General features: G+C 30.4%; 14 protein-coding genes across 14 annotated transcripts, besides 11 other annotated features; 9 read left to right on the top strand and 5 right to left on the bottom strand.

Annotated features, from left to right (window-relative positions):
* Positions 1-458: part of a mobile genetic element that runs on past the window's edge.
* Positions 459-1,079: 621 nt separating this feature from the next.
* Positions 1,080-1,333: a mobile genetic element.
* A 180-nt stretch (positions 1,334-1,513) lies between these two features.
* Positions 1,514-3,326: a mobile genetic element.
* On the top strand, positions 1,606-2,297 carry TVAGG3_0134590 (MULE transposase domain-containing protein; the record flags this gene model as incomplete). The annotated part of the gene is made up of 1 exon (XM_001302788.2): positions 1,606-2,297. A coding segment is annotated over one exon (692 nt), but the record flags the coding sequence as incomplete, so codon positions are not given.
* TVAGG3_0134580 (uncharacterized protein) lies at positions 2,512-2,946 on the top strand (the record flags this gene model as incomplete). The annotated part of the gene is made up of 1 exon (XM_001302787.2): positions 2,512-2,946. One exon carries the CDS (start codon positions 2,512-2,514, stop codon positions 2,944-2,946), a length of 435 nt encoding a protein of 144 aa, XP_001302788.2.
* Positions 3,299-3,326: a terminal%2Cinverted (terminal inverted repeat of MuDR-3_TvMULE3 transposon ID:TVAGG3_0134570).
* A 334-nt stretch (positions 3,327-3,660) lies between these two features.
* On the top strand, positions 3,661-3,936 carry TVAGG3_0134560 (uncharacterized protein; the record flags this gene model as incomplete). Its single annotated transcript, XM_051224056.1, has 1 exon — positions 3,661-3,936. One exon carries the CDS (start codon positions 3,661-3,663, stop codon positions 3,934-3,936), a length of 276 nt encoding a protein of 91 aa, XP_051109042.1.
* Positions 3,937-4,943: 1,007 nt separating this feature from the next.
* TVAGG3_0134550 (transposition) lies at positions 4,944-5,594 on the top strand (the record flags this gene model as incomplete). Its single annotated transcript, XM_001302786.1, has 1 exon — positions 4,944-5,594. The coding sequence occupies one exon, from the start codon at positions 4,944-4,946 to the stop codon at positions 5,592-5,594; it is 651 nt and encodes a 216-aa protein (XP_001302787.1).
* A 1,307-nt stretch (positions 5,595-6,901) lies between these two features.
* Positions 6,902-6,939: a terminal%2Cinverted (terminal inverted repeat of MuDR-5_TvMULE4 transposon ID:TVAGG3_0134540).
* Positions 6,902-7,736: a mobile genetic element.
* Positions 7,699-7,736: a terminal%2Cinverted (terminal inverted repeat of MuDR-5_TvMULE4 transposon ID:TVAGG3_0134540).
* An 814-nt stretch (positions 7,737-8,550) lies between these two features.
* Positions 8,551-8,619: a mobile genetic element.
* A 1,108-nt stretch (positions 8,620-9,727) lies between these two features.
* TVAGG3_0134520 (transposase-related family) lies at positions 9,728-10,348 on the bottom strand (the record flags this gene model as incomplete). The annotated part of the gene is made up of 1 exon (XM_001302785.1): positions 9,728-10,348. The coding sequence occupies one exon, from the start codon at positions 10,346-10,348 to the stop codon at positions 9,728-9,730; it is 621 nt and encodes a 206-aa protein (XP_001302786.1).
* A 1,235-nt stretch (positions 10,349-11,583) lies between these two features.
* On the bottom strand, positions 11,584-11,814 carry TVAGG3_0134510 (uncharacterized protein; the record flags this gene model as incomplete). The annotated part of the gene is made up of 1 exon (XM_001302784.1): positions 11,584-11,814. The coding sequence occupies one exon, from the start codon at positions 11,812-11,814 to the stop codon at positions 11,584-11,586; it is 231 nt and encodes a 76-aa protein (XP_001302785.1).
* Positions 11,815-11,903: 89 nt separating this feature from the next.
* Positions 11,904-12,005: a mobile genetic element.
* A 554-nt stretch (positions 12,006-12,559) lies between these two features.
* On the top strand, positions 12,560-13,132 carry TVAGG3_0134490 (uncharacterized protein; the record flags this gene model as incomplete). Its single annotated transcript, XM_001302783.1, has 1 exon — positions 12,560-13,132. The coding sequence occupies one exon, from the start codon at positions 12,560-12,562 to the stop codon at positions 13,130-13,132; it is 573 nt and encodes a 190-aa protein (XP_001302784.1).
* Positions 13,133-15,914: 2,782 nt separating this feature from the next.
* TVAGG3_0134480 (uncharacterized protein) lies at positions 15,915-18,790 on the bottom strand (the record flags this gene model as incomplete). The annotated part of the gene is made up of 1 exon (XM_001302782.1): positions 15,993-18,779. One exon carries the CDS (start codon positions 18,777-18,779, stop codon positions 15,993-15,995), a length of 2,787 nt encoding a protein of 928 aa, XP_001302783.1.
* A 411-nt stretch (positions 18,791-19,201) lies between these two features.
* On the bottom strand, positions 19,202-19,805 carry TVAGG3_0134470 (RNA polymerase II transcription regulator recruiting protein; the record flags this gene model as incomplete). The annotated part of the gene is made up of 1 exon (XM_001302781.1): positions 19,263-19,787. One exon carries the CDS (start codon positions 19,785-19,787, stop codon positions 19,263-19,265), a length of 525 nt encoding a protein of 174 aa, XP_001302782.1.
* A 537-nt stretch (positions 19,806-20,342) lies between these two features.
* Positions 20,343-20,437: a terminal%2Cinverted (terminal inverted repeat of Maverick-3 transposon ID:TVAGG3_0134280).
* Positions 20,343-26,308: part of a mobile genetic element that runs on past the window's edge.
* Positions 21,617-21,979, top strand: TVAGG3_0134460 (uncharacterized protein; the record flags this gene model as incomplete). Its single annotated transcript, XM_001302780.1, has 1 exon — positions 21,617-21,979. The coding sequence occupies one exon, from the start codon at positions 21,617-21,619 to the stop codon at positions 21,977-21,979; it is 363 nt and encodes a 120-aa protein (XP_001302781.1).
* Positions 21,998-22,240, top strand: TVAGG3_0134450 (serine threonine-protein phosphatase family; the record flags this gene model as incomplete). The annotated part of the gene is made up of 1 exon (XM_001302779.1): positions 21,998-22,240. The coding sequence occupies one exon, from the start codon at positions 21,998-22,000 to the stop codon at positions 22,238-22,240; it is 243 nt and encodes an 80-aa protein (XP_001302780.1).
* TVAGG3_0134440 (uncharacterized protein) lies at positions 22,245-23,093 on the bottom strand (the record flags this gene model as incomplete). Its single annotated transcript, XM_001302778.1, has 1 exon — positions 22,245-23,093. One exon carries the CDS (start codon positions 23,091-23,093, stop codon positions 22,245-22,247), a length of 849 nt encoding a protein of 282 aa, XP_001302779.1.
* Positions 23,133-23,485, top strand: TVAGG3_0134430 (phage tail repeat-like family; the record flags this gene model as incomplete). Its single annotated transcript, XM_001302777.1, has 1 exon — positions 23,133-23,485. A coding segment is annotated over one exon (353 nt), but the record flags the coding sequence as incomplete, so codon positions are not given.
* On the top strand, positions 23,805-24,806 carry TVAGG3_0134420 (phage tail repeat-like family; the record flags this gene model as incomplete). Its single annotated transcript, XM_051224055.1, has 1 exon — positions 23,805-24,806. A coding segment is annotated over one exon (1,002 nt), but the record flags the coding sequence as incomplete, so codon positions are not given.

The raw sequence follows: 26,308 nt of genomic DNA, 5'->3' as shown, positions 1-26,308 counted from the left end.
CAATTATCAAATTTTGTGCTTTTTTTGAATTTTCTCGATACCAGATAAGTTGTGTTGACTAAATAATATATGGATACAATGTGTCTTAGAGATGAATATATGCACAAAGTTTAAGAGGCCATTTTCTTTCAGAAACCGAGATTTGTGAATTTTTTCAAATTTTGTGCTTTTTTTGATATTGAAATTTCATTTCATTTTTTTGATGCATATCGATGCACCATGCGAACTTAAAGAAAGGCTATCTTATATAGATGCTATGAAAGCTGTCATTGATAACGAATGCCATGCAGGTTGTGCATATCAATTAAAAAAAATCCAAATTTAGGGGGAACAAAATTAAAATTCAGGTGCAGTGCAGATAAATGTGAAGCATGTATCTCATTTCTAAAGGATGATGAAGAATATATCCTAACAGAATATAATGGAACACATAATCACAATCAAATCAAAGATGAGACTATCTCATACCGAAATGGCTCACCAAAAAGGTGACATTTTTGGCGCCAATAATTTGATTTTTCTGATTCTTTCTATTTAGATATATTTATTTAATATTCATATTCCTTTATATTGCCTCATATTATTTCCCATTTTTAATCATATTATACAAATCTTTAATAATTTTTAATGTTTTGAGCTTCAAAATCTTGTTCTAACTATTTTCATTCATATATCCTAGAAAAAATTAAAAAGTTTTTTAGAAATAAAAATGTTTGTATGTAAAGTATTGAAAATATTCTAGATGAGAAGACATTCTCCAGAAGAGATTGATATTGATTGGCTTTGTGAAGCCATCACAAAATCAAATAATGGAGTTAAGTTAACTGATATTTGCGCGAAAGCTAAAATAAATCATGAAGGCAGAGTTATATATAATCATACTATCTTAAAGTATTCCTAGAAATTTCCAAAATTAACCGAAATATAACTGGACAGAATTACTATTTTTCGAGATAAAATTCATATGGAAATACTAATTCATAACGCTTTATGTTATATAAAATTTAATTTATAAAAATTTCAAAATAAATCAAATTTAACACAATGAATATAACTGCAATCGAGGTTTTTGACGATTGATTCTTACGAGAAGTTTTCCAAACTTTGAGTTAATGTCTTAACATTAACTCAAAGTTTGGAAGTCTAATAAGGGGAATTGTAGGCTATGAGGTACTGATTATATATCAGTGCCTCATAGCCTGCAATTCCCATTAGAAATCGGAGAAACTTTGTCCGCATAACTTATGATGCGGACAAAGTTTCTCCCATTTCTACTTAGAATGAAAGGGCAAGAGTTATATAGGTACACTATATATCTCTTGCCCTTTCCTTCTTACCTAAAGACTTCCAATCTTATTTTTTTTCCAATTTTCCCCTAAATTTAAATCTTATATAATATAAATAAAATGCATAATATCAATCACAAAAATTAATATTTATTTTTTTAATTAAAATTGCCGCGCAATTTAAGGTTTTCTGTCACTTTTTTTGTTAGCCATTTCGGTACGAAACAAAATCAAAGATGAGACAAAGAAATACCACACATTATCACAATGCTATCGTCGGGTACTTATTAATTTTATAAAACAGGGGGGTGATCCGAAAATGGCTCAAATTGAATGCGACAAAAAACTTGATCTGGATGATCCACTTAACAGGCCATCTTTTTTGAATGCATCTTCAGATCAAATGAAAACAATTCAGGAAAAAGGAAATAAAAAGATCAAAGGTATTCAAAAGTACGATGATAATCAATTCAAGTCAACTCAATTATTTAAGGGTATCAAAGAACAAGAGTCACCAAAAGATTTAATTTATTTCGATGTCGATAATTACAACAAACCAAAGAAATTAATCTTTTATTATGCTTCTTTCAAATTTCTGGACATAATCAAAATTGTGAAAGAGCATTTTATTGATGCAACCCATTCATTAATTGAATTTAAAATGTTGTTTTACATGATATCAGCCAAATTTCCAAATACACATGCATTCCCAATTTTTCAATTTGTCGTTTATCCAAACACTTCAGAAAATATTGCATTCTGTCTCAAGGCATTTTTTAACTGGGCAAAAGTAAAACCAAAATATTTTATGTCAGATTGTGCACAAGAAATCGAAAATGCGATTATCAACTCTTTTCCAGAAGTTATCCTTCATTGGTGTGCAGTTCATGTATTGAGGGCGTTCAAAAAATTTTTGAAAGATTATGCATTTGAGAGTTCAGACAAATTGATATTAGATACAAAAATGAACTATCTTGCATACGGCAGAAATGGCAAGAAAGAATGGATTGAACCAACGTTCAAAAAAATTCTGGAAATAGCCGAAAAATTCCCAGAATTTTCAAAATACATACAAAATCAATGGATATCAAACCAAGAAAGATGGACAGCCGCTGAAAGAGATGAAAATTTAGCTCTCACAAATAACATTTCAGAATCGATTAACAAAAAAATTAAATATTACTACTTTGGCGGAACAATTTTCATGAGATTTGATCGATTTGTGATGAAATTAATCGATTTTATCGTTCCTTCATTTTATTACAGAATTTCTCAAGATATAAGGCTCAGAGACAAAATTCCAAATCCGTTGCCATCTGAAAAAAAGCCAAAAAAGTCTACAATCAGACTGGATACAGAAAAATGTATAATGCTCACTGATAAAATTAAATCGTTAATAGTTAACTCATCAGCAAACTTAAATACGCTTCAATTGGGTTTAGATGACCTACTTGATAAAGTTGTCAAGGCAGCAAAGGTTCAAAAACGAATGACCCAGTATTTTTCGAAATTAAGTATCCCAATGGAAATCAAGCTTAGTATTCTCACGCAAATTACAGAATTTGGATGCAATACCCCTCAATTCATTGTTGAGAATGCCAAGTCTTTTCAAGATAAAATTATTACAGATTTCCATCTTCAAATTTATACAACATTATAAAAATTTATGAATAAAAACTTGATATAAAATAACATTTTTATTTTTACTAAGAAAAAAAAGGTTTTTGATAATAAATTTATTTTATTTCGAAAAAGTAGCAATAATCGTAAAAGGGTATTGATAGGCTTGCTAAATTAACTAATTTTAGCTGTCAAATACTTTTGTATTTTGAAGTAAATTAGTATAAATTTGATATTATTTTAACTCCCTTTGAAAACCTCAATTTTCCATACAGAGGGAACGGGAATAGCATCCAATATTCCCTGAGAATGGTTGCGCATTCTCAGTTCCCTCTATATTTCGAACGAAACTCTCATCGGTCTTTTTTTTAATACTAAACGTTTTTTTTCCCTGTTACTTTTAGCTAAAATTTGGGTTTGGCCTTTTATCCTCGTCTACAATTTAATCATCAATAATTATCTCATGTTCTATTTCACTATTATATATATATATATTTATATGATTTGATTTAAAAAAAATAAATAACTAAATTAATAAATCATTTACTCAAATATATCAAAAGTTTTATTTTTATATATAAAGATAACTACTTTTTAAAAAAATACCCTATATATTTTTGCCATGTAAACTATTTTTGTCATGCAAACTTGTCACTTTTTGTCAGAAGTGAAGTGAACCGAATTTTCATGCACAACACATTTATTATATAGTTTAGTTTGAAACCAAAATAATCGTTGGTCCAGCAGTTATTTAATGAACGCTGAAGCAAGCGTCGTGAATAATATCGCTCAAAGACGTACGATGTTTGCAGTTTGGCGTAATACAAAGAGCGGTAACGCCCTGAAGGAGATGGAATTCATTCAGGGCAGGATCCGCGATTTCGAGACCAAGATCGAGGATCTTCAGTTCGCTACTGATTGTAAAGACCGGGAGAACGAGCGACTCCGGTCGTTAGCTTCCGACATTTATGTCCAGCATTTAAATATGCTGGACTATATGGAACAAAATGACATCCAGATTCCACTTTAAGACGAAGAATAAGCTTAAGAATTGTGGTAAGACGAAATGGTAGAAGTGAGGCATATCTCAATATTTTCACCAGATCTTCAGGCATTTAGCATGGATATATAATTGTTATCATGATTTGTATTTAGTAATATTATTTAATCCAACTTATCAAAGCTAAACAAGATAAGAAATGCGTTTTAAATTTTTTGTAAAAATTTCAATTTTTTTTTCAACCAAAATTGAACAAAAAATATATTTATAAGATATATTTCTTTAAGTTAATTATAGTAATGGAAATAGTATGGTATATCTATCATTAAAATATAAACAGATCATTATATTTGTTTTTGTCTAGCATTAATACAAAGATCATTTGTTCTAATTAATATTTATCCAATAATATATATTAATTTTTTAGTTTAATTAAGTTTTTGAAAGCTTAATATTAACAAAAAATAATGTTAATATTCCATGATATAAAGTAATTATTCATCAACTCTTTATAAAATATTTGTGACTGGTATCTCATACCGAAAATAGGAATAAGCAAAAGTGATATTTGGCGCCAATTTTTACTATTCTTAAATATTCAACTTATTTTATCAAAAAAAATATATCTATGAAGTATAATTTTGATGATAATACAAATTCTCATAAATTAATTTATATTTATAATAAACACAGTGATTCAATTTTTCAAAACTTTACATTTTTAAAATAAAATGGAACCAAAACGTAGATATAGGACTCCTCCTGAAAAAATAAGCCTACGATGACTTAAAGAAGCTGTTAAAAATATTAATTCCGGATCAACTCTCGAGGAATATGTTTCCAAAGCTCAACTAGATAATGAACAAATTATTCCAGTTTCTGTAAAAACAATTAAAAAGGCTTCAAAAATACACCATTTGGAATTATGTCCAAAAAGAAGTAGACCTCTTATAGAAGTAGATTTGGATGTCGCTCAAGCCTTTTCAAATTTAAAAGACCATATGCCGGAAGCAGGAATAAACAAAATCATACAAAAAATGAGAACAGACTTAGTCAAAATATCTGAAAATCCAATTGAATTCCAAAATATGAGGTCAGAATTGGAAAAAAATGGTGAAGTCCAATTCGATTCTGGAAATTGGCTCAACGAAGAACAGCGTTCAACATTTGTTGAGCAAGTTCCAGAGGCTACTGGAACTCCTCTACCAATTAATTCGGTCTCTGAATTTATGAAAACTGCGAGTTACATTGAAAAGCATTTTAAACGCCTTCCTATCGAATGGGAAGGAAAATACATGAAGCATTATTTACAGAAAAACCGTTTCCACCAGAAAATGAGGAACCAAATTACATTCCAAGAAATTATCTTGCATTCCAGTGCCATGAAATCTGGCATGCAGAGATTCATTATTGGAGGGAAAAAAATCGGAGATTACCTGTTCGCCATAATTGACGACAGGTCAAGAAAGATAATTGACTTTCAGCTTTTCAATCAAAAAATGGCTTCAAATACACTTATCGTATTAAAACGTGCATTATCTACAATTCCTGGCAAGCCGTTTGCCATATGGACTGATAATGGCACAGAAAATAAATCTGTGTTCCATTCATACCTGGTTGAACAAAATATAGTACATATTTGGATTCAACCAGGTAATCCTAGGGCAAACGGCAAAATAGAGCGCTGATGGCCCATGGTTGAGAAAAATTGCAAAAATATTGAAGATCTTCCTCGAGTTATTTCCTACTACAATAACATGCCACATTCGGCTTTACCGATTAATACAAAAACCGGTACTCATTTAACTCGAAATGACTTCGAGGAATTTGAAAAGAATTCCCACAGGTACTTAGATCCAAATCAGGAGCCACATTGGCTAGTAGAAGGTGAAACAAGAAGTTTGCTTGAGAGTATTGAGAATTTTACGAATAATTTATCAATATAAAAAAATTATGTCGAACATCTAAACGAACAAGAAAAGATACAATAAGTAAACATTTTATTTTCATATAGACTTACATTATTTTGTTCGAGAATTACAAGTTCTAAACTTATGTCTAATAAAATGTACACAATATCAGAAGTTTCAAAAATCTTTATCGTATTTCATATTTAATAGTCATACAAAAGTAATCGCCAGAATATCCTTACAAGTTCTCAATTTTTTTCAAAATGTACAAACTCTTAAAATAAAAATACGCTTATTTATTAATTTTTTAAACAACATTTATTTTTAATTGTCTAAAAACTTTTATACATTTTCTAAACAGTTATTTCAATTTTTCTCAATTGAAATTTTATGAATATGGATTATTCGTAATGTTTTGTAAAATAAATTAATTAATTTAAAATTAAAAATTTAAATGTTCAACAAAAATTTGAATAAAATTAAATGTAAATTTTTGAAATTTATCAGTTAAGATTCAAATTTTTGGCTGAGAACTATGGTCTGCGAGGTACATAGATAGAATCAGTACCTCGCAGACTATAGTTCTCTATATGGCGCCGAAAATTTTTGGTGAAATGTCGTCGGATTTCACCAAAAATTTTTCGGCGTCATAGGATGAATTGGAGAGTGTGAGATACTATTACGTGCAATAGTACTCATACCCTCCAATTACCAATCATAAAATCTTTTATTATTATTATTATTATTATTATTATTATTATTATTATTATTATTATTATTATTATTATTATTATTATTATTATTATTATTATTATTATTATTATTATTATTATTATTATTATTATTATTATATTATTATTATTATTATTATTATTATTATTATATTATTATTATTATTATTATTATTATTATTATTATTATTATTATTATTATTATTATTATTATTATTATTATTATTATTATTATTATTATTATTATTATTATTATTATTATTATTATTATTATTATTATTATTATTATTATTATTATTATTATTATTATTATTATTATTATTATTATTATTATTATTATTATTATTATTATTAGAGTGGGGGACAAACTCGCCCATTGTCACTTTTTCATTAACCTTAAACTTGTAATTTTCATTATTTTTAATTAACCTTATTTCTTTCCCAATTCCTGATTTATTTTATTCACTTACTATTAAAAGTCACATTTTAATAAAATATAATAATTTATTTATAGCATTTTTTACTATACTGTAATAAAAAATTAATTATAATAAATTAAATGTTTATTAAATCAAATGTTTTCTTTGCAATAATATTTTTAATGTTGAGTAAACAATGTTGGGATCAAGTGTATCATTTTTCAGACCTTTCTGAACAGCTTCAAGCATACTGATGCATTCGACTTTTTTTAAATTGTGTCATTTCTTCGAAATCTCTTGTGACTTTTTTGATAACTTTAACACTTCTCTCTGAATCCAGACCTTTAATTTGCAACTTAATCAGGAATGAAGGAACAACACTGGAATATAACTCGATGACAAGTTCATCGAGTCGAAGATTTGGTTGTACACCACTTGTATGTGCCGGATACCATTGTGTCAAATTTTTTCTGAAATTAACTTTAAAAGTACTAAGTAAGATCATGAGATATAGCAATATATGTTTAAACTAACTTATATTTTGGTTGTACACCACTTGTATGTGCCGGATACCATTGTGTCAAATTTTTTCTGAAATTAACTTTAAAAGTACTAAGTAAGATCATTTATTTTTGCATAATATAATGCCAATATGGTTTCTTTTGATTTTATTTCATTTATAAGCAAATCAGATTTACCCAAAAACTCCACTCCATAAGCGTTCATTTGCTAAATTAAAAAGTGACAATGGGCTAGTCTGTCCCTTTCTCTTATTATTATTATTATTATTATTATTATTATTATTATTATTATTATTATTATTATTATTATTATTATTATTATTATTATTATTATTATTATTATTATTATTATTATTATTATTATTATTATTATTATTATTATTATTATTATTATTATTATTATTATTATTATTATTATTATTATTATTATTATTATTATTATTATTATTATTATTATTATTATTATTATTATTATTATTATTATTATTATTATATTATTATTATTATTATTATTATTATTATTATATTATTATTATTATTATTATTATTATTATTATTATTATATTATTATTATTATTATTATTATTATTATTATTATTATTATTTTTATTATTATTATTATTATTATTATTATTATTATTATTATTATTATTATTATTATTATTATTATATTATTATTATTATTATTATTATTATTATTATTATTATTATTATTATTATTATTATTATTATTATTATTATTATTATTATTATTATTATTATTATTATTATTATTATTATATTATTATTATTATTATTATTATTATTATTATTATTATTATTATTATTATTATTATATTATTATTATTATTATTATTATTATTATTATTATTATTATTATTTGTTCCGTACCGAAAAGGGTCACTAGAAAAGTGACAAAAAGTGACACATACTCTTATTTTTCGCGCCAAAATTCGAAAGGGTTTTTAATATAATAATTATAATATATAAGGAATTTTATTAAAAATATGAAATTAAAATATAAAAAATTTAATAGTTAATTTAAGTTTGTTTTTTATTTTTATTTTAGAACTGTTTTCATAGGAATTGAAGGGTGAGAGGTATATAGTATGCCTATATGCCTCTCACTCTCAGATTACATTAACGTACATAAAAAATATTTTTAGATTGATTTTTACTAACCTGAACCTCGGAGTAACGAGGTATTCGTAGATATGATGTAGGCTATTGTTTTAAACGGTAAGCTCGGAAACTTTTGTTAGATAACTTAGCATTTGAAATCACTTTTTGAACTTTCTGCGCAAAACTGTAGCCTCGGAGTACCGAGGTATTCGTAGATATGATGTAGGCTATTGTTTTAAGCGGTAAGCTCGGAAACTTTTGTTAGATAACTTAGCATTTGAAATCACTTTTTGAACTTTCTGCGCAAAACTGTAGCCTCGGAGTACCGAGGTATTCGTAGATATGATGTAGGCTATTGTTTTAAGCGGTAAGCTCGGAAACTTTTCTTATATAACTTATCATCCAAATCTACGATTTGAAATGAATCATCAGTAAGTAAATAGTTGTATTAAAAAGATGTAAATACGATAATATTAAGTGTTTATTCGTAATGATTTGAGAATTTGTTGAAAATTTATTGAACTTGCTCGAGATTTTCATTTTCTGAACTCGTCAATGCTTTCCTTAAGGTTTTTTAATTGACCGTCGACTATCCAGAATGGTTCTTGTTCTGGATTTCGATACCAGTGATCATCAATTTCACTGGCCTCGAATTCATTCGGCGTAAAGTAAACGTTCGTTTCAGGATTCGCAGGCAAAGAAGAATGGGGCATATTATTGTAAAATCTGATGACCCGTGGAAGATCTGATTCTGACTTGCAGTTTCTTTCCACGTATGGCCACCATCTCTCAATCTTACCATTTGCCTGTGGATTGCCCGGTTGAATGAAAATATGCTCAATTCCACGTTCAACCAAAAGTTGATGAAATGAGCTTTTATTTTCAAGGCAGTTATCGGTCCAAATAGCGTATGGTGGTTGAGGTAGAGTACTTAATGCTCTTTTAAGAACTGCAGTTGTATTTTGAGCTGTTTTTTCGGTAAATAAATTAAAATCTATGATTTTTCGCGATCTGTCGTCTATTATCGCAAACAAATATTTGCCTATTCGTTTCCTCCAATAGTGGATATCAGCATGCCAAATTTGATGACATTTGGATGCTAGATAATTTCGAGGAATTTATTTTTGCTGATTTTCTTGATTTTGAGGGGGAGTATCTGCGATAATCGCTTCGTGTATTTTCCTGCCCATTCTATATGAGGGAGAATCAAAATTTTTTGTAATGTATGTTGCCGTTTGAAGAGATTCGCGTAATGGATTTATTTCAATAGGCGTACCTTCTATTGGAGTCACAACTGGAACTAAAGTTGTGCGGTCAACTTCATCGAGCCAGTTTCCAGACTCATAATTTATTTCTCCATTTTTTTGAATTTCTGATTGAATTTTTTGAAATTCTTCTGGATTCTTCTCAATATTGACAAGGTCTGTTTTCATTTTCTGAATAATTTTATTGATGCCTGCATCGGGCATTAAATCTTTCAAATTTGCATAAGCTTGGCAGGCATCAAGATTAATTTCTATTTGCTTTCTTCCTCTTTTTGGAATTAATTCCAAATTATTTTCTCTGACAAGCTTTTTGAACATGGTTTTGGATATTTCACGAAAGGTACCATTATTTAAACGGGCCTTTTTGCAAATATCCTTTAGCTTTATTCCAGAGTTAATTTGTTGAACCGATTCCTTTAGCCATTCGATGTCAACTAATTTTCTGGAGGTACGATGCCAGTGATATGGATCCATTTGATTTTTGTAAAAGTTTACAAAAACTTCCATTCTGAAAAATAGTATGGATTTGATATAAAAAAATAATATGTAATAGTGTAATATTGTTGCCTGCTAAGATCAGTCATAATGTAAACCTCTCAATTTTATTGTCGTGGGAAGTATCTCAATTCCTTCAAAAAAAATTGAAAAACTATTTAATTTTAAAAATATAATACTTTTAATTAGTTAATTAATTGGAGATATTTTTAAAAAATCACTTTTGATAATAATTTTGAGAACTTTAATTAAAAAAATATATTCAAAAATACCCAGGATATCAAGAGGGAATTGTTCCTTATGAGGTATATAGTTATGATGTATACCTCATAAGGAACAATTCCCTCCTTAAAACGAGAAAACTTGTTCGAAATTGTTTATCATTTCGAACAAGTTTTCTCGTTTTTAATAAGAAACTAAAGGCTATGAGGCACTGATTATATATTAGTGCCTCACAGCCTTTAGTTTCTAATAGATAGCTGGGAAACTTTCTCCATATGATAAGTTATTCAGAGAAAGTTTCCCAGCTATCAAGAGGGAATTGTTCCTTATGAGGTATATAGTTATGATGTATACCTCATAAGGAACAATTCCCTCCTTAAAATCGTAGACATTTTTATACTTATTAATCAACCATTCAAAATCATATTCCTCTGAAAAGTTATTTTATTAAAAATTTAGAATTTTAATAAATATAGAGTTTGAATTTCATACAATACCTATATATTTTCAATAATGGAATTTGAAAACCATTCTCAAAAGTTCTCAGAAAACCTTTTTTTCATTAATTTTAAGAAATCTGAGTATTAAATTAAGTGATAAATTCGTTTGACACTACTTTAATTTTTAAATTCAAAAAATTATATGTGCTTCTTAAAATGACTCAAAAAAATTTTATTATAAAATAATATATAATATTAAAAATCCCACAACATTTCTATCGTTGACCGAACTTAGCATGCAACAATATTGATTAAATAATAAAAATAAGTTTTTTTTTTAAAAAATAATTTTGGCGCCAAAAGTCACTTTTTCTAGCGACCCTTTTCGGTATGGTATAATTATTATTATTATTTTTAAACTTTTTACCATCAATATATTTTTAATTTTAAACACCACTTTACAGCAATACTTTTTTCACCAAAAAACATAATATATAGTATTTAAAATTGGCGCCAAATTTCAGGTTTTGTGTCACTTTTTGTCAATTTTCCTTATTCCTCTTTTCGGTACGGAACACTGGTCTTGATTAAACGTAGCTCCCGAGGAATAGTTTGCGGTCCTGTCTTCTTAGCAGTTTGCTTGTGATCAAGATCCCCGATCTTGATATAGGTCCTCAGGCTCTCGGCACTCATGAGGATTGTCTCGTCGCTAGAGGACTTCTCTTCAGTCACCTCTGGCTTCGTGATGGCAAGAGCCTTAGCAGAAGTTGATTTGGAGTTCATTAGAAAAATGTAAACTTTACGTGTGAGATTTTTTGCCACGTAAACCACATATAACACATATGATAAAAATATATGATAATACATATTATTTAAGCAAATCTGAACCAAGCTAACACAAACATATATGGTGCTAAAAAATCTTGACCTGAACCTGATGCATCTGTGATTCCAGCTACTGTGTGAGTATGGTTCGCTTCATTTAATGTCTTCATATTATTTGTGTTGGTATAACCGTCTTGTATTCCAAAATATGCTTGTCGTCTTTGGGACGATAATGTGGAGATTGAGATGATCAATGTGTCAACTATGTTTCTATAATTGGAAATTTTTGAAATGGATTTAATTTTGTTGAAAAATCAAATTTTTTTCAATAGAATTTGAACAAAATTTATCGACAAATATTTAAGATAATTCATTAGGTATCTATATTTTTATTTCTACAAAATGCTATATGTGTCACTCTAACCGTTCGTTACATTATCAAAATTGAGGAGATTTTTGGTCATATCACTGACACATTTGAATCTTCTCAATTAATAATGACACACTATCAATTTTCATTGCCACCATACAAAATTATTGAGATTCTTGAAATAAATATCAATAACTTATAAATGTTCGTAATAAAACAATTAAAATCCCGCCATCTCCCCCAATTGAGAAGACGACAATAGATGATCGTAGATATAGAATATTTTTTACACCTGCATATGTACCTGATAAAAACAATCAGGAAAAATCAAGGATGTATTGTTTTTGTTTACACCACAACTTTAACACATTTACTCAAAAATGGGAACGCTGGATTTATTATGCACACCCAACACAATTCAATCACAACCATCATCACAATTATGCAATCCAAGTCGAAGGAAATCCATATCAGGCAAAGGATAGAGTCAAGTCAGACAAGAGTTTACAATGTTTAATAGCTTTACCCGTACACACAGATCTGTCCATTAACATGGCTGCTTCAAAAGAAAGCAATACGATTCTAAATTTACTAGCAAATACTATAGGTGCCACGAAAAGCTTACGTACTTATTCCCATGAAACAATCCGTGACGGGATTATTACATTTGCTGAAGTTCTCGCACCATCTGTAGTGCTAATCATCCAAAGATTGCAATACTATTCTATATCCATTGATGTTGCATCTCATGGAAATAGAAAAGGTTTCTTTGCGATGATTAGCAACCCTTCACTCAAAGAAAAGCATCATTACGTGGATACCTGGCTCGCAGATGGTTGGAAACTTGGACGAGAAATCCAGAGATGGTCGGAGCAATCATCAGTGATGGGGGAACAGCTCAGGTAAAGGGCCTTTGTCATTGGAGACGCTGTGGAGCCCTTTACCCGGGTCTCAAGACTGTTTATATTAGATGTTGCGTACATCTAACAAATTTGGCAGTCAAGCAGGCAACAAAGGAATGTACAGCTATGGAAACTATGGTTTATTTATGCAAGAACTTAATTCATGTCCTTATATACGAGGTGAAGTGACTTAAACCACCTGACGGTTCGTTTTTTGCTTATCACTTTTTTACAGGAGCTTGTGGTCTTTGTGTTTAATATAGTAGAAGCGCATATATATAAGGTATCTTTTTATATATGAATGAGGGAAATCTATTTTTTGAACTCAGATTATTCACGACATCGAAAACCAAAAAATCATTTTATACCTTTAAAAACTATATGAGCATAAAATATATACCTTATAGATCACATATACATGAGAGAATATGAAAAAGCACACTTTGACGAACTTGTATTGTGAATAATTTGTATCAATATAGGGGAATGATATATTTTTATAAGCGGCGCATATTCTATATAGGAAGCTATTATATATTCTATATGTGTTGAGTCTATATGAGCATATGAGTAGTTCAATCAGATTCAGTCTTCGACAAGTATAAGGTTTTTGAGCGTATGAGTTATAAAATATTAATGCATAGCATATGTGATGAATATGTGTGTAGTTATGCGTGAATTGTTGTGTTTAATAATATGAGCTCTAAATTTAATGTAAGAAATTTTTCGTAAATTTTAATATGGCAAGCCTTGCTTGTGAAGGCTTGTCATATTAATACATGCAAAAGTCTCTTGGCTTTTGTTTTTGAATGGGACTACCAAAACATTTTGGCAGTCGCACTCAAAAACAAAAGCCAAGAGACTTTTGCATGTAGCCTTTTGTAAATTTTCGATTTACCTTGCTTGAAACTTGTTTTTTTTCAGATGGCATCAAAATTCATTGGGGCCACCTTAATATAATGATAATGGATGAGTATATGCTTTTACATTCATTGCGAAAAATTGATAATTTTGCTTATATTGCACGAATTGGAGAGGCTCTTTTTTCCATGTCTGCCACCTTAGTTGAATGCGAAAGTATATGAATATTTTTGGTTATAATGTTGTACTGCATTTGTCCATTCACATTGAAACTTAGTCTAAATCGGAGTTGCATAATATCAAAGTAATTTTTTAGTCCCCCTATCGTCAGATCAAACGCAAACGTTAGATTTAGGCATTTTCAACTCTTACAAAACGCAAACAACAAGAATTCGAATAGATCCTGTAATTTCGAACGAACAAAGCCGACAAATAATAATATATGTTGATGGGGGATCTGCGAAATCGTCCGAAAAAATTAAAATTTGACAGCGAATTGGTCCGAAAAAAAATCAAGAGTTTTTAAATTGGAACAATCCTTTATAACAAGTTAATAAAAGCATCATAATTATATTGCAGGCTTTTCATCTTGTGGAATCCTGCGCTTCGCTTGGATTCCACAAGATGAAAACCCTGCTTTTTAAAATCAAAAAACTAACTTTTGACATTAAGTGGGTAGACGGCAAAGAACGTTTTATTAATTCGTGTATATTCCAAATACAAAGATAATAATCATACAACAATAATATACTGTGACTACTCAAGCAGATAATGCCTTACAATAGTAATTTAATGCCAAGCTTATGAAGGTATATTGAGATAAAGTAAAATATCAACAAAATTTCGGACCAATTCGCTGTCAGATTTTAATTTTTTCGGACTTTTTGGCATCTTTCCTATGTTGATGCATTCTTTAGTGCTGCCACACCTACTAACATCATTCATGCCTTTTGCAGGGCTGGAATCGAGTGGATCCACAAACCTGAATTGCACGAATCATTTGCGTGGATAGACATGAATCTTGCTACTGAGGTGCACAAACTTTCAACGAAGAGATTGAAAATTGGAGACCTGAAAGAAACTAAGGAATGACGAAATTCGTAAGTGAAGAAAATCGTCTAAATTTTTATTTACCTGATGAACATGAGTCTAGAAAAACAGGAAGAGGCTCAAGGAGAGCGCAGCGAGAGGACGTGGATTGTCAAGAGGACGCGGAAGGGGAAGCTGTAAGAGAATATGGGAAGATGCTAGGCAAAATGACCGAAGAATGTAAGGAGAAAGGAAGGAAAAAAGGAAGCAAGAAAGGAAGAAGAATTGAAGAATGAAGACTTATTAATAATTCACGTAATTTATTATATTAACAAATTATTTCTAAAAATCTTATCAATTCAATCAAATTTTTTATTTCTATTCTATTTCACATATGATCTTAATTTCAACTATATTTTTAAAATTTTTAATTTTTTTTTCTAAAAATTTCTATTAATTTTTTATTTTACTATATAGAGCTTTTCTTGTTAAAAATGATTACTTACATTATTAATTATTTTAATCATGCTTTATAAAACCATAATCTGCCTTTTTCATGTGGCGACACCTTTTTCGTGTACCTATATTATTTTGGTCGGGGTTGCACCCATTTATACCAAAAACCTTACATATGATTTCTATTCTAATATAAGCTCTAGTATTATTACTTTTTTTATCCGTGGTATCTTTATTATTTTTGATTAGTATCTAAATTTTATTTAATTTCAAGAATGCATCTCTCAAATATTTACGACGACTTTTTGCTTATCAAATTTTTTAAAATTGAGGTGGAAGCATTTTAGGTGAATTGCGATAAAATTCTGAACCAGACTTAAAATTTATTGTTGCAATAAATTGCTCCAACTCATAGGCATTTATCACTAATATCTATTTCTAGAAATTTCTCATATAATAATCATAACAGGATAGATTAATATTTACTAACAAATATATAAATATAAACAAAATAATTATTACATTAATTGAAGTTGTTCATCAAGGATTTTATCAGCTACATGAATTAAGCAGAAAATTGTTGTTTTTATCGGATTTTCCAATTTTCCTCTGTTGAAAGCGATTGAAACTATTTCTGTGCTTGGTAACTCATCAGAGTCTTCATCATATTCAATATTAGAATCATCTTTCATGTCAATCGTCATTGATTCTCCAAATTTGAAAATTGAATTTTCATTAAATTCTTCTTCAACTTTTTCTACAACGAAAATACTGTTGTCTATGACGCATTCATCTGTTGTTGTAGTAGAAACTTCGTTTTCATGGTAATCTACGGGTTGAATAACGAGTTTTGGCTTGTTTTCGATGACATTTACATCCTTATCAGCATAATTAACAAACATACTTGTGTTGGTATTGGTTTCGATGCTTTCATTCAGTTGTGACAAATTTGGAACTTTTAATTCTTCGTCAATTGACTTGAAAGGCTCAATTTTAGATATACGATCATCATCAACTAAATTGTCTGCATCAGAATTGAGCAAATCCTCTTCTTCTTTGTTTGATTTGTCATCTTGGAAACTAAATAGGTCATCTTCTTCATCATGAGGTACTACTTGGTTTGTTTCTTGCTTTTCTTCATCTTCTTCTTCGCTTCCAAGTTGCCAAACTGGAAATTCAGAAGGAGATTTGGTTTTTTGATCAAATTTAGGCATACTTCCTTTATCATTGGTGGTATCTTTGGATTCGGCCTTTGAAGTTTGCTGATCATTAGTATTTTCGTCAAATTTCGGATTATCAAAATTATTTCTTTGGAAATTTTGAACATTTTGAGAAGATCCATCATTATCTTGTATGTCTACTTTTGGTTCTTGTTGAATTTTGTCTTTAATTCCTTCATTTTCTTTAATTTCAGGTTTATTTTCATGATTAACCGAATTTGTGTCCTCTTCAACAGATACATCGGCTTCATCGTCAAATTCGAAGTCGATTTCGTTGTAATCTTCTTCATAATCGACAAATTCTTCACTTACAAACTTCTTCATCTCTTTGAGAAGGTTTTGATCAGCTAAAACTCTGTCCGAGAGCATTTTCTTCCTTTCTTCTGGAGAAATTACGATATCTTTCTTTTGATTTTCATCATTTTTATCTTCTGGCTTCGTAGGAGATATTTTCTGCTTGGAAGGATCAGAATTATCTGTATCATCATTGATTTTTTCAAAATTATTTTGAGAAATTTTTTCATCTTCCTTTTCTTCGGCATGTTTTGGAGTGTTTGTGTCTCTAATGGATCTGTCATTGACAATTTCAGTTGTTTTATCTGTTTTTTGTTGAATTATCTGTGGTGAATTCAAGTCTAAGTCAAAAGTTGGCATTTTTGATGGTTTAATACTTGCTGCATCTTGTTTTGGAGGTTGTGTGATAATCAATGTTGGATTTTTCTGATTTGATGAAATTTTTTCAAATTTATTAACTTTTGGCTTTTGATTCAATGATCTGTTCGAATTCGGATAAAGAGGATCTATTACAGCAGGTTTTTCTTGGATAATTTCTTCTTCTTTAGGTTTTATCTGAATAATTTTCTGATCTTCTTCTTTTTTAGGTTTATTGTCAAGATCTGATGGTTTTGTAGTAATGTTTTGATCAGATTTAGTATTTCCTTTGCTTGGATTCATTGAATTTATTGTATTTTCTTTAAACTTTTGTTTTCCATCAGAAACAGGCTTCTTATCAAGATCCAATGTATTTGTAGGTTTAATGTTTTTGCTCTGTTTGTTTGAATTTTCCTGATTTTCAGAAATTATTTTGGTATTTTGAGGTAAAATCTTTGGTGATGATATGATAGATTCAACATATGGTGATTCTGTATTAATTTCCAATGGTTTTTTGTTTGGAATATTATTTTTGGAAATTTTCTTGTTTTTGTTGTTTTTGTTAAGTTCGTCGTATGGATTTGGCAAATCATTAAATGATTTTTGATAATCAGTTGTAGATTTTTGATGATATTTTTCTTGATTTAAATTTTGGTCTGAATTCGATGGTTTCTTATTACTTGGTAATTCAGAATGGCTTGAAGAGCGGTTTCTTAATTGGTTTCGAAGTGTTGATTGTATTTCGAAATCTATTGAGTCTTCATTCGCAGTTTTGTTATCATCGTGAATTATATCAGTAAATCGATCATTTCTTTGAGTAATTGGCTTCTTTGAAGTCTTTGAAAATTGATTTTTAGATGATGAAGTCTTTGATAATTCACTACGTGATGGATTTGTATTTGTTGGTTTATATGATACAGTATTCGTGTTTGTTTCGAACAAATCGTCAGATAAATCGACATCTTGAATAAATGTTGAAGAAATGTCTTTATCAGTACCAGATATTGATTCTCCAAACTTTTCTCTATACATAGATAGAGATGTTGGCTTTGTTAATGGAAGACGAGAAGATATATTTGGTTTATACGTACTAACTCCATCGAAATCATCTCCATCAGCATCAAATAAGTAGGTTTTTCTCATGTATCGAGATTTAATTGGCGAGCTTCCCCCAAATTTTGAAACTAAAGATTCTTCTTCAAAATTATATTGAGGAAGCTTTTTTATTCGTTTATTGGTAGTCTGATATCCAGCAAAAGTTGGAGGTCTCGTAAATGCGTGTGAATCATTTGTTTTAAACTTTTCTGATGAAGAAATTGCGCTTTCATATTGTTGATAGAGTTGTTTTCGAAGAGAATCAATTTTAGATGACGAGTTATCTCCTCCTATATTAGATTTTCCAGATAAAGTGCTGGAAAAATATCTAGAACTCATTTTTTATTCAGGGTCTATTGCAACGATATGTAAAGTTTGTGTCACTTTTCGTAAAGGAAAATTTAGAAAGGGTGTAAAACTGCTAACAATGCACTCTATTTTGGTATTCTCTGAATTGGGATGTATTTTTGGACGATTTTAGAATAATTGTCATGAAAGGTTGTGGTCAGAAAAATGGAGTTTCAATAGATTTTGTATTTGATACAAAGTCTTCTCAAAGTTGCTTTATGAGCAACAACGACGTGTTATTGTTGTTAATACACGTGATTATGCAACTATTGTCTATAAATGACTGTTTTTGATGCAATCTTTTGTGATTCTTATCAAAGTTGCTTTATATGAAACAATCGGTTGTTATTGTTGTTTGCAATAAGAACTATAGTACTATTTAATCTTAGGTTCGCCCCATGCAATTTTGAATGCTCTATTTTGCAAAAAAAAAGCCATAATTTAATATTAAATAACAAACAAACACTTTATAATCTAAAAATCAACGGAAAATACTGAAGAATCGAATAAAGATTCGCAGTCAATCTGACCAAAGTCATTTACTGACTCTATCTCAAAGAAGGAGTCAATAGAGACATCTTCATTATTGGTATTGTCCTTGGAAATGATTTTTTCGTTCGAGACTGAAGGACAGGGGCTTAATCGAGAATCTCTAGCTTTCTTTCTAAGAATACAGTTGAATCTGTTTTTGATAGCATTCGGTGGTCTTCCTGGGAAGAATTGGGCGATCTTTGCCCATTTGTTTCCAAGAGAATTGTGTAAGTTGATTAATTGTTCATCATCAGAAGTATTCCATTCTATATTGATCAATTCTGGAGAAATATGACTTACCCAGCGCTCGCGGCATTGTTTACCTGTACGGCCAGGGATGTGTTCAGCGATGGAGTTCCATTTTCTTGGTCCAAACTGTTGGACAACGGATGTCAAGAGCTTATCTTCTTCTTTGGTCCAAAGGGTCTTCGGTGGGAGCAATACCTTGGCAAATTCCGCTTGAAACATTCTCGATTTGAAATAAAATGATAAATGGTATAAATTTGAAAGGATATTGAAATTGTGATTCTTCTCAAATTTGAATACTAGTATTTTTTGAGAACTAATTTGAGAGGTAGCATTTTTTGAGAAGAAAAGTTTTAGGTTAGTTTTATTTTAAGTTAATCAAATACATAAGCATCTACTAGATTGTTTCTGCAATGTTCGTAATATTCAACCTTTTATTTTTCATGTAATATGAATTTCTTTGCCTCTGAATGAAAATTGATGCTTACACTATTTTGGACATCTGATATTCTTTCATTCAATTGAAGTCTCCTGTCACCCTAGGGTTTTACCCCCTGCATTTTCTTTCATTAAATACTATTTTTAGTAAAGAGGAATTACCGTTTTAATAACATCCCCAATTTTTTAGTGAAATTTTGAGGGAATGGTGATGGCAGAAAGGTGACTTTTGAGAGGAAAGAATTATTTTTGGCTAATAATATAAAAACAGAATTGTTATCAAATAAACTTTATAAAAATGAAATAAAAATATTATGTTAGTAGTATAGAGTTCGGATCAAAAAAAAAAAAAAAAAAAAAAAAAAGGTAATGGGGCTTCCAGGCACTTCGTGCCTTCTAGCCCTGAAGATGTTTAGTATAAATGAAGTTCTTATATACGGGTCTTCCAGGAGCTTTTCACAAATTATATATGTTTTCATGTTTTGTCAAGACTTCTTCGTAAAATCAGACAAAAATAATGTTTAGGGTAGAAGGTTAGATATAACCTCTTTTCTAACCTCTTTTCTACCCTCTTGAATTTTCAAGACTTCTTCGTACATGTTTTGTTACTTTTCTGTCACTTTTCAGGTAAAAACATTTTTATTATTATATATAAATGAATTTTACAAAACCACCGTTACCGTTCTTTGGAAATAAGAGTAAATGTAAAGATATTATATTGAGAGAACTTAAGAAACTACCGAATGGTCTAACATTTGTAGATTTGTTCGGTGGAAGTTTCTATATATCCCATTTGTGCCATACAATATTCCCAGACTCAAAGATTATATGCAATGACTTCGACAACTATATGGACCGTCTCAAACATATTCCAGACACTAACAAAATATTGAAAGAGTTAAAAGAAAAGATACCTATAGGTAAGATGGAACGTATACCATTAGATAAGAAAAATATTGTGAGAGAGGTTTTGAAAAAAGCAGAATATATAGACTGGGATAGTATATCTGCTAGACTATTATATAGTGGTTCTATAAGAGTTCATGACATTGAAACACTTATGTCAAAAGTTTTATATCTTAACTATACAAATGTTTTCAAAGAGGACATAGAAAAATATATTGAGGGTATAGAGTTTGTGAGATGTTATTGGACAGAGTTGTATGAAAAATATAAAGACAAGGAAAATGTTTTCTTTATAGTGGACCCGCCGTTCTATAACACATGGGATTTTCAATACCAAGTAGACTGGACTTTGAGAGACTCTTTAGAAACTTTAGACGTTTTACATAACCATCCATGCTTTTACTTTACATCCGATAAAAGTGGTTTGGAAACCGTTATGAGATGGTTAGAGGACATACATGACTATGAGTTTAGATATGACAAGATAGAATATGAGAGAGGTCCTATAAACCGGAGAAAGTGTCACAATAAAGAAATTTTATTGGTAAGTAAATGTGGTTTGAAATAGGACTACTTGTTTTAGGTTTTTTCCATTGTGTCATTTATTTATTTGACGTGGCAGAAAAGTACAGAGAATATGAAGATGAACCAATGCCTGCAAATGTCCAGTATATGTACTCGTAAGAGATATTTTTATCTAATATTAAATGGACGCACAGAACTTAGCGAATGCACAGCAACCTGGACAACCAAACCCAGAGAATATTCCAAATGAAGTTAGAATACAAACTGCAATGGCAAACTATGGTCAAGTGCCAACAGATGTACAAATGCAAACTGCCATGTCAAATGACGCTGCGTTAGGTTTGCCACCATGGTATGCAAATATGAGATGGAAAGAGTTTTATACAAACCCTGAAGTGGGATATAAACAACTTTATGCAGATGACGCGAACACAGGAGTTGACCCAGAATATGTTTTCTACCAGAGGAGAAACAGAATGTATGAGCTCCAGTTAAAGAATGCTATGGAACTCAACAGGAAACGTAAGAGACTAGGCGGACATTAGATTTTTACATATAGTAAAATGGGTTTCTTCAGTAGTATTGGAAACTTCTTTCGAAATGTTGGAAGAGGTATATGGAATGGAATAAAAACCGTAGGAAGAGGAATTTGGAACGGAGTCAAAAATATTGGTAAAAGAGTAGGTCAGTTTGTTGGTATTATACCTAAAGACCCTGAACCAGAAGAACAAGCTCCTGTTATACAACAGCCTGAACCTGCACCACAGTCTAGTTGGCAACCAAATCCAACACCTCAACCGTATTAAAAAATTATATTTTTACCGTTCGATAGTAGTTGTATATGAAACTAAGTTCTAAGTAAAACGCATGGTATAATGGAATTATTCTTTTTCTTCCATCTGTAGTAAACCATACTTGAAAGTCTGAAATACTTCCACTTGGTGGTTCGTATAACTTTGTAGGTTTTTCGTAAAAGTCATTTGCCAAGCATAAGAAAGAGTTTTGGGCGCCAGAAAATGAAGCATGAACAATAATAGCAGCTGGGTCGAAAACATCTTTAAATAAATATGGTTCATCTCTTGCATATCGACTGTAAATATTTGCTAAAGGAAGTTCGACTTTCTGATTTAACATTCTTTGCAAATAATACCATGACATTGCAGTGAATTCTGTATATATTTGTTCGTCTTTCTTTGGATTGTCTTCGTAGATTTGAAATGACACTTGTGAATTTTGTTTGTCATATACAATTCTCACATAAAGTGTGCTCTCGGTATTTGCATATTCATCAGCATATTTTGCATAACATGAATTTATTTTATCTTCTATATTTTTTAACGCAGTCTGTAGAGAAGATGAAAGGTCAACTTGTATTAGCTCAATTTCTTCCCACATTTTTCGTTTCCCTTCAGATATATAATCTATATGAAACCTTACAATAAATGGAAAACTTTTATCTTCTACAGACACAAACTTCATTCTACGAAAGCCAATAGCTTTTGTGACAGATGGGTCTCTTAGCCATCTTAATGGGTAGTCAAAACGATAGCCTTCATGCTTTACGGTCTCTGTCTCAAACTTTTGACCGACATTCGTAAAAAGTTCATCTAATGGTTTAGTTGTAGCAACTCTTGAATTTTCTTTTTCTATTGAAAGCATATTTTATCTAGAATAAAAATGTCGAAAGAAACAGCGTCTATGAGAGAAATAAAACACAACCGACAACTCATTTTGCAAGCTCTAAATAAGAACACAACAAACTTTTCAAACTATTCTAAGATATCTGAGTCATTGAAAGAAGGAAACTTAAAACTGACATTAAACCCATTGACAGACGAGTTTCTATTTCAAGACAGTAAGAACCATACTGTCTGTGTAAATCCAACAAAAGGAACTTTAAACGAGAAACCTATAGATGAACTTCTTTTGAAAGCAGATGTTGACAACAAAGCTGACAAAGAGTATGTCATTGAAAAAGTTCAAGAAGAACATGACAGAGCAGATGCAACATATGCAACAAAAGCAGATGTTGACAACAAAGCTGACAAAGAGTATGTCATTGAAAAAGTTCAAGAAGAACATGACAGAGCAGATGCAACATATGCAACAAAAGAACATACTCATCCTGAACTAGCAGACAAAACATATGTTGACAATAAAATGTCAAGTGAAGTGACAAGAGCTGAAAACGAATATTCTAAAAAGACTCATACACATACCATTGCAAATATTACAAACTTACAAGAAACCTTAAACAGGAAAAGTGACGTTGGACATACACATACATCTTCTGAAATAACAGACTTAAACGTTAGCCTTGAAAAGAAAGCAGATAAAACATATGTCAATGAAATATACCAAAGTTTAGTTGGAACAAAAAATATTGAGACTATTGTTGGTGACCTTTCTGTCAATGAAGAAAATAAATATTTTAGATGGCAGTTGGTACAGTCCTTAGAAAATGGTACACGGTATAAACTCATTCCGAAAAATAACAATGAAATGTATGTAAGCTATATAAAGAATGATGGTACACAAGTTAAAGTTCCATTAGACAACAACTGCTACTTAAACTTATATGGAGACGAACAAAAGAAATATTTAAGAGTTTATGAAATGGCAGATATGACATTGCCTGACCCAGCTCCAGCACCATATTATTATGACTATGGAGATGACGTTAGAACACCACATGTAGATGAACAAAAGCTAACATTATATTTAGATTTTTATAGATATAAAAGATATAATGCAATAGAAAAAACGAGAATAGTATACTATTATGAAGATGACAGAAATAAATATTATAGTCAAGACTTTACCTACCCTGAAAACATAAGATTATATTATAAAAAATATTCTAACACAAACCAGAAGAAACCTGAAATAGTTGCACTATATTTTAAGTTCAAAAGAGACAATCCTATAATATCTCATATGTTTGATTTAATGAACCCAGTAGGTTCTATTTATACATCTATGGAAGCAAGAGGTCCTCAAGTAATGTTTGGTGTTGGTGCATGGGAACAAATAGTCGACAGGTTTTTGTATTGTGCAAACTCTTCAAAGGAAACAGGTGGAAGTAAAACGATTTCAGGTGAAAACTTACCTGCACACAGTCACTACATAGATTTAAGTACATCTCAAGCAGGTTGGCATAGGCATAGATATTGGGATTGGTCAGGAATGACAAAAGGTAAAGGATATGATGTTAAAGACGACGTTAAGTTTGCTATAAATTGTTACTGGGATGACACTCAGGGAGAAGGAAACCATACACATTTCGTTTCAGGATATACACAAACAACGGGACAAAGTAAAGACTACATGCCACCTTACATGACAGTTTACGCATGGTATAGAATTGCTTAGTCGTCATTTTCAACTTCTTTAGCATATTCGTCAGGAGTTGTCTTATATTTGTTAGGAACTGTCTTTGAAAGTATACCACCTTGAACTTTGACAAGTTTGAAACGAGGTCTGACAATAGTAGTTTTATCTTCTGCTTGCAGTGTGTACATTTTGCCATGTTTGCCTAAAACTTCATAATATTCTCTTGTATACTTTCTTCTATTTTTACGAACACGAATGTGAGTACCTGTCGGGTACTTGTTGTTGTCATAGTCAATAGTATTTTCATATGGGTCGCGTTTAGGTATTTCTATTTTTACTTTGTCACCTTTCTGAAGTTTGAAGCCTGGCATTCTTTCTTGTTTGTCTCTTTTGACTAAACTATTAAATATATAGTCTTTCTCTAAGTCAGGGTTGTTTTTCATTTCTTCAGGGGAGTGGTTTCCCAAACCTTTTTGTTTACGGCTATTGTAAATATTTAAAACTTGTCTCATCTTTGCCTGGAGAAGTGTCTATACTTGTCGTCATATGACATTTCATCTACCTCACCACCTTGTGGTTGGTTTAAGTCTCTTAAGATTTTTATACAACTGTCAATGACACCAAGAGCAGAATGGTTTTGGTCGACAATGAAATATTGGTTTACATTTTTTGAACGCAGATAGTTTTTAATATCGTCTGATTTGAAAGAACTTTCACAGTCAGATGTCAGTTTTGTTGGATGGTATTTGTCAACGAATATTGTCAAAGCAGTTTTCACATCTAAAATATTTTTGGACTGTAATGGTATGGCTTCACAGTATCTTGTGTTTTGACCAACAAATATTAACCAGTATGGAGGTCCATCTGTTCTAACTCTCGGAATGTTTTCCAAGATATCCATAAACCAAGCATTTGGTGTTGAACTAAAGATTTTTATCATGAGTGCTTTCTTTGTTGCCTTAGAAACATAGGGGTCCTTGTTTGGATTCGTCATTTTTTACCCTATAAGAAATGGGTTTATTTGGCGCATTAGCAGGAGTTGCATCCAGATTTTTACCCGCAGTGGGAACAATAGCCAGAGGTGTATTTGGAGTTGGAAGGAAGATTTTGAGTACATTAGGTATACTTAAAGAGAAAGCACAACCTATTATACAAACTGTACAGAAAGGTTGGGATGTAGCACGAGATGCAGCAAATCTTATTCCAAATCCTGAAACAAGAGGAAAAGTTCAAGGATGGATGGACAATGTAGGAAAACAAGCAGGAAACTACTATAACAAAGCAAATGACTACTATAACCAAGCAGGGCACTACATGGACCAAGGTGAAAGATTCTTTAACAGAGGATATAACCATGCACAACAGTGGGTAAACAACAACCAACCTCAACCGCCTCAAACGTGGGGAATGTAAAGTTTTTTACTGAGATGAAATGAACAATACAGCTTTGAGACAAATGGGTTCAAGATGGCTTTGTCGGCTTCCAGCAGTTACACAACCACGTGTTTGTCAAGTTCTTCCTATACCTCAAGAAGTTTTAG

The sequence above is a fragment of the Trichomonas vaginalis genome, chromosome IV, assembly GCF_026262505.1.
Source record: "Trichomonas vaginalis G3 chromosome IV, whole genome shotgun sequence".
Taxonomy (NCBI): Eukaryota; Parabasalia; order Trichomonadida; family Trichomonadidae; genus Trichomonas; species Trichomonas vaginalis.
This window is presented reverse-complemented; position numbering and strand designations above follow the sequence as displayed.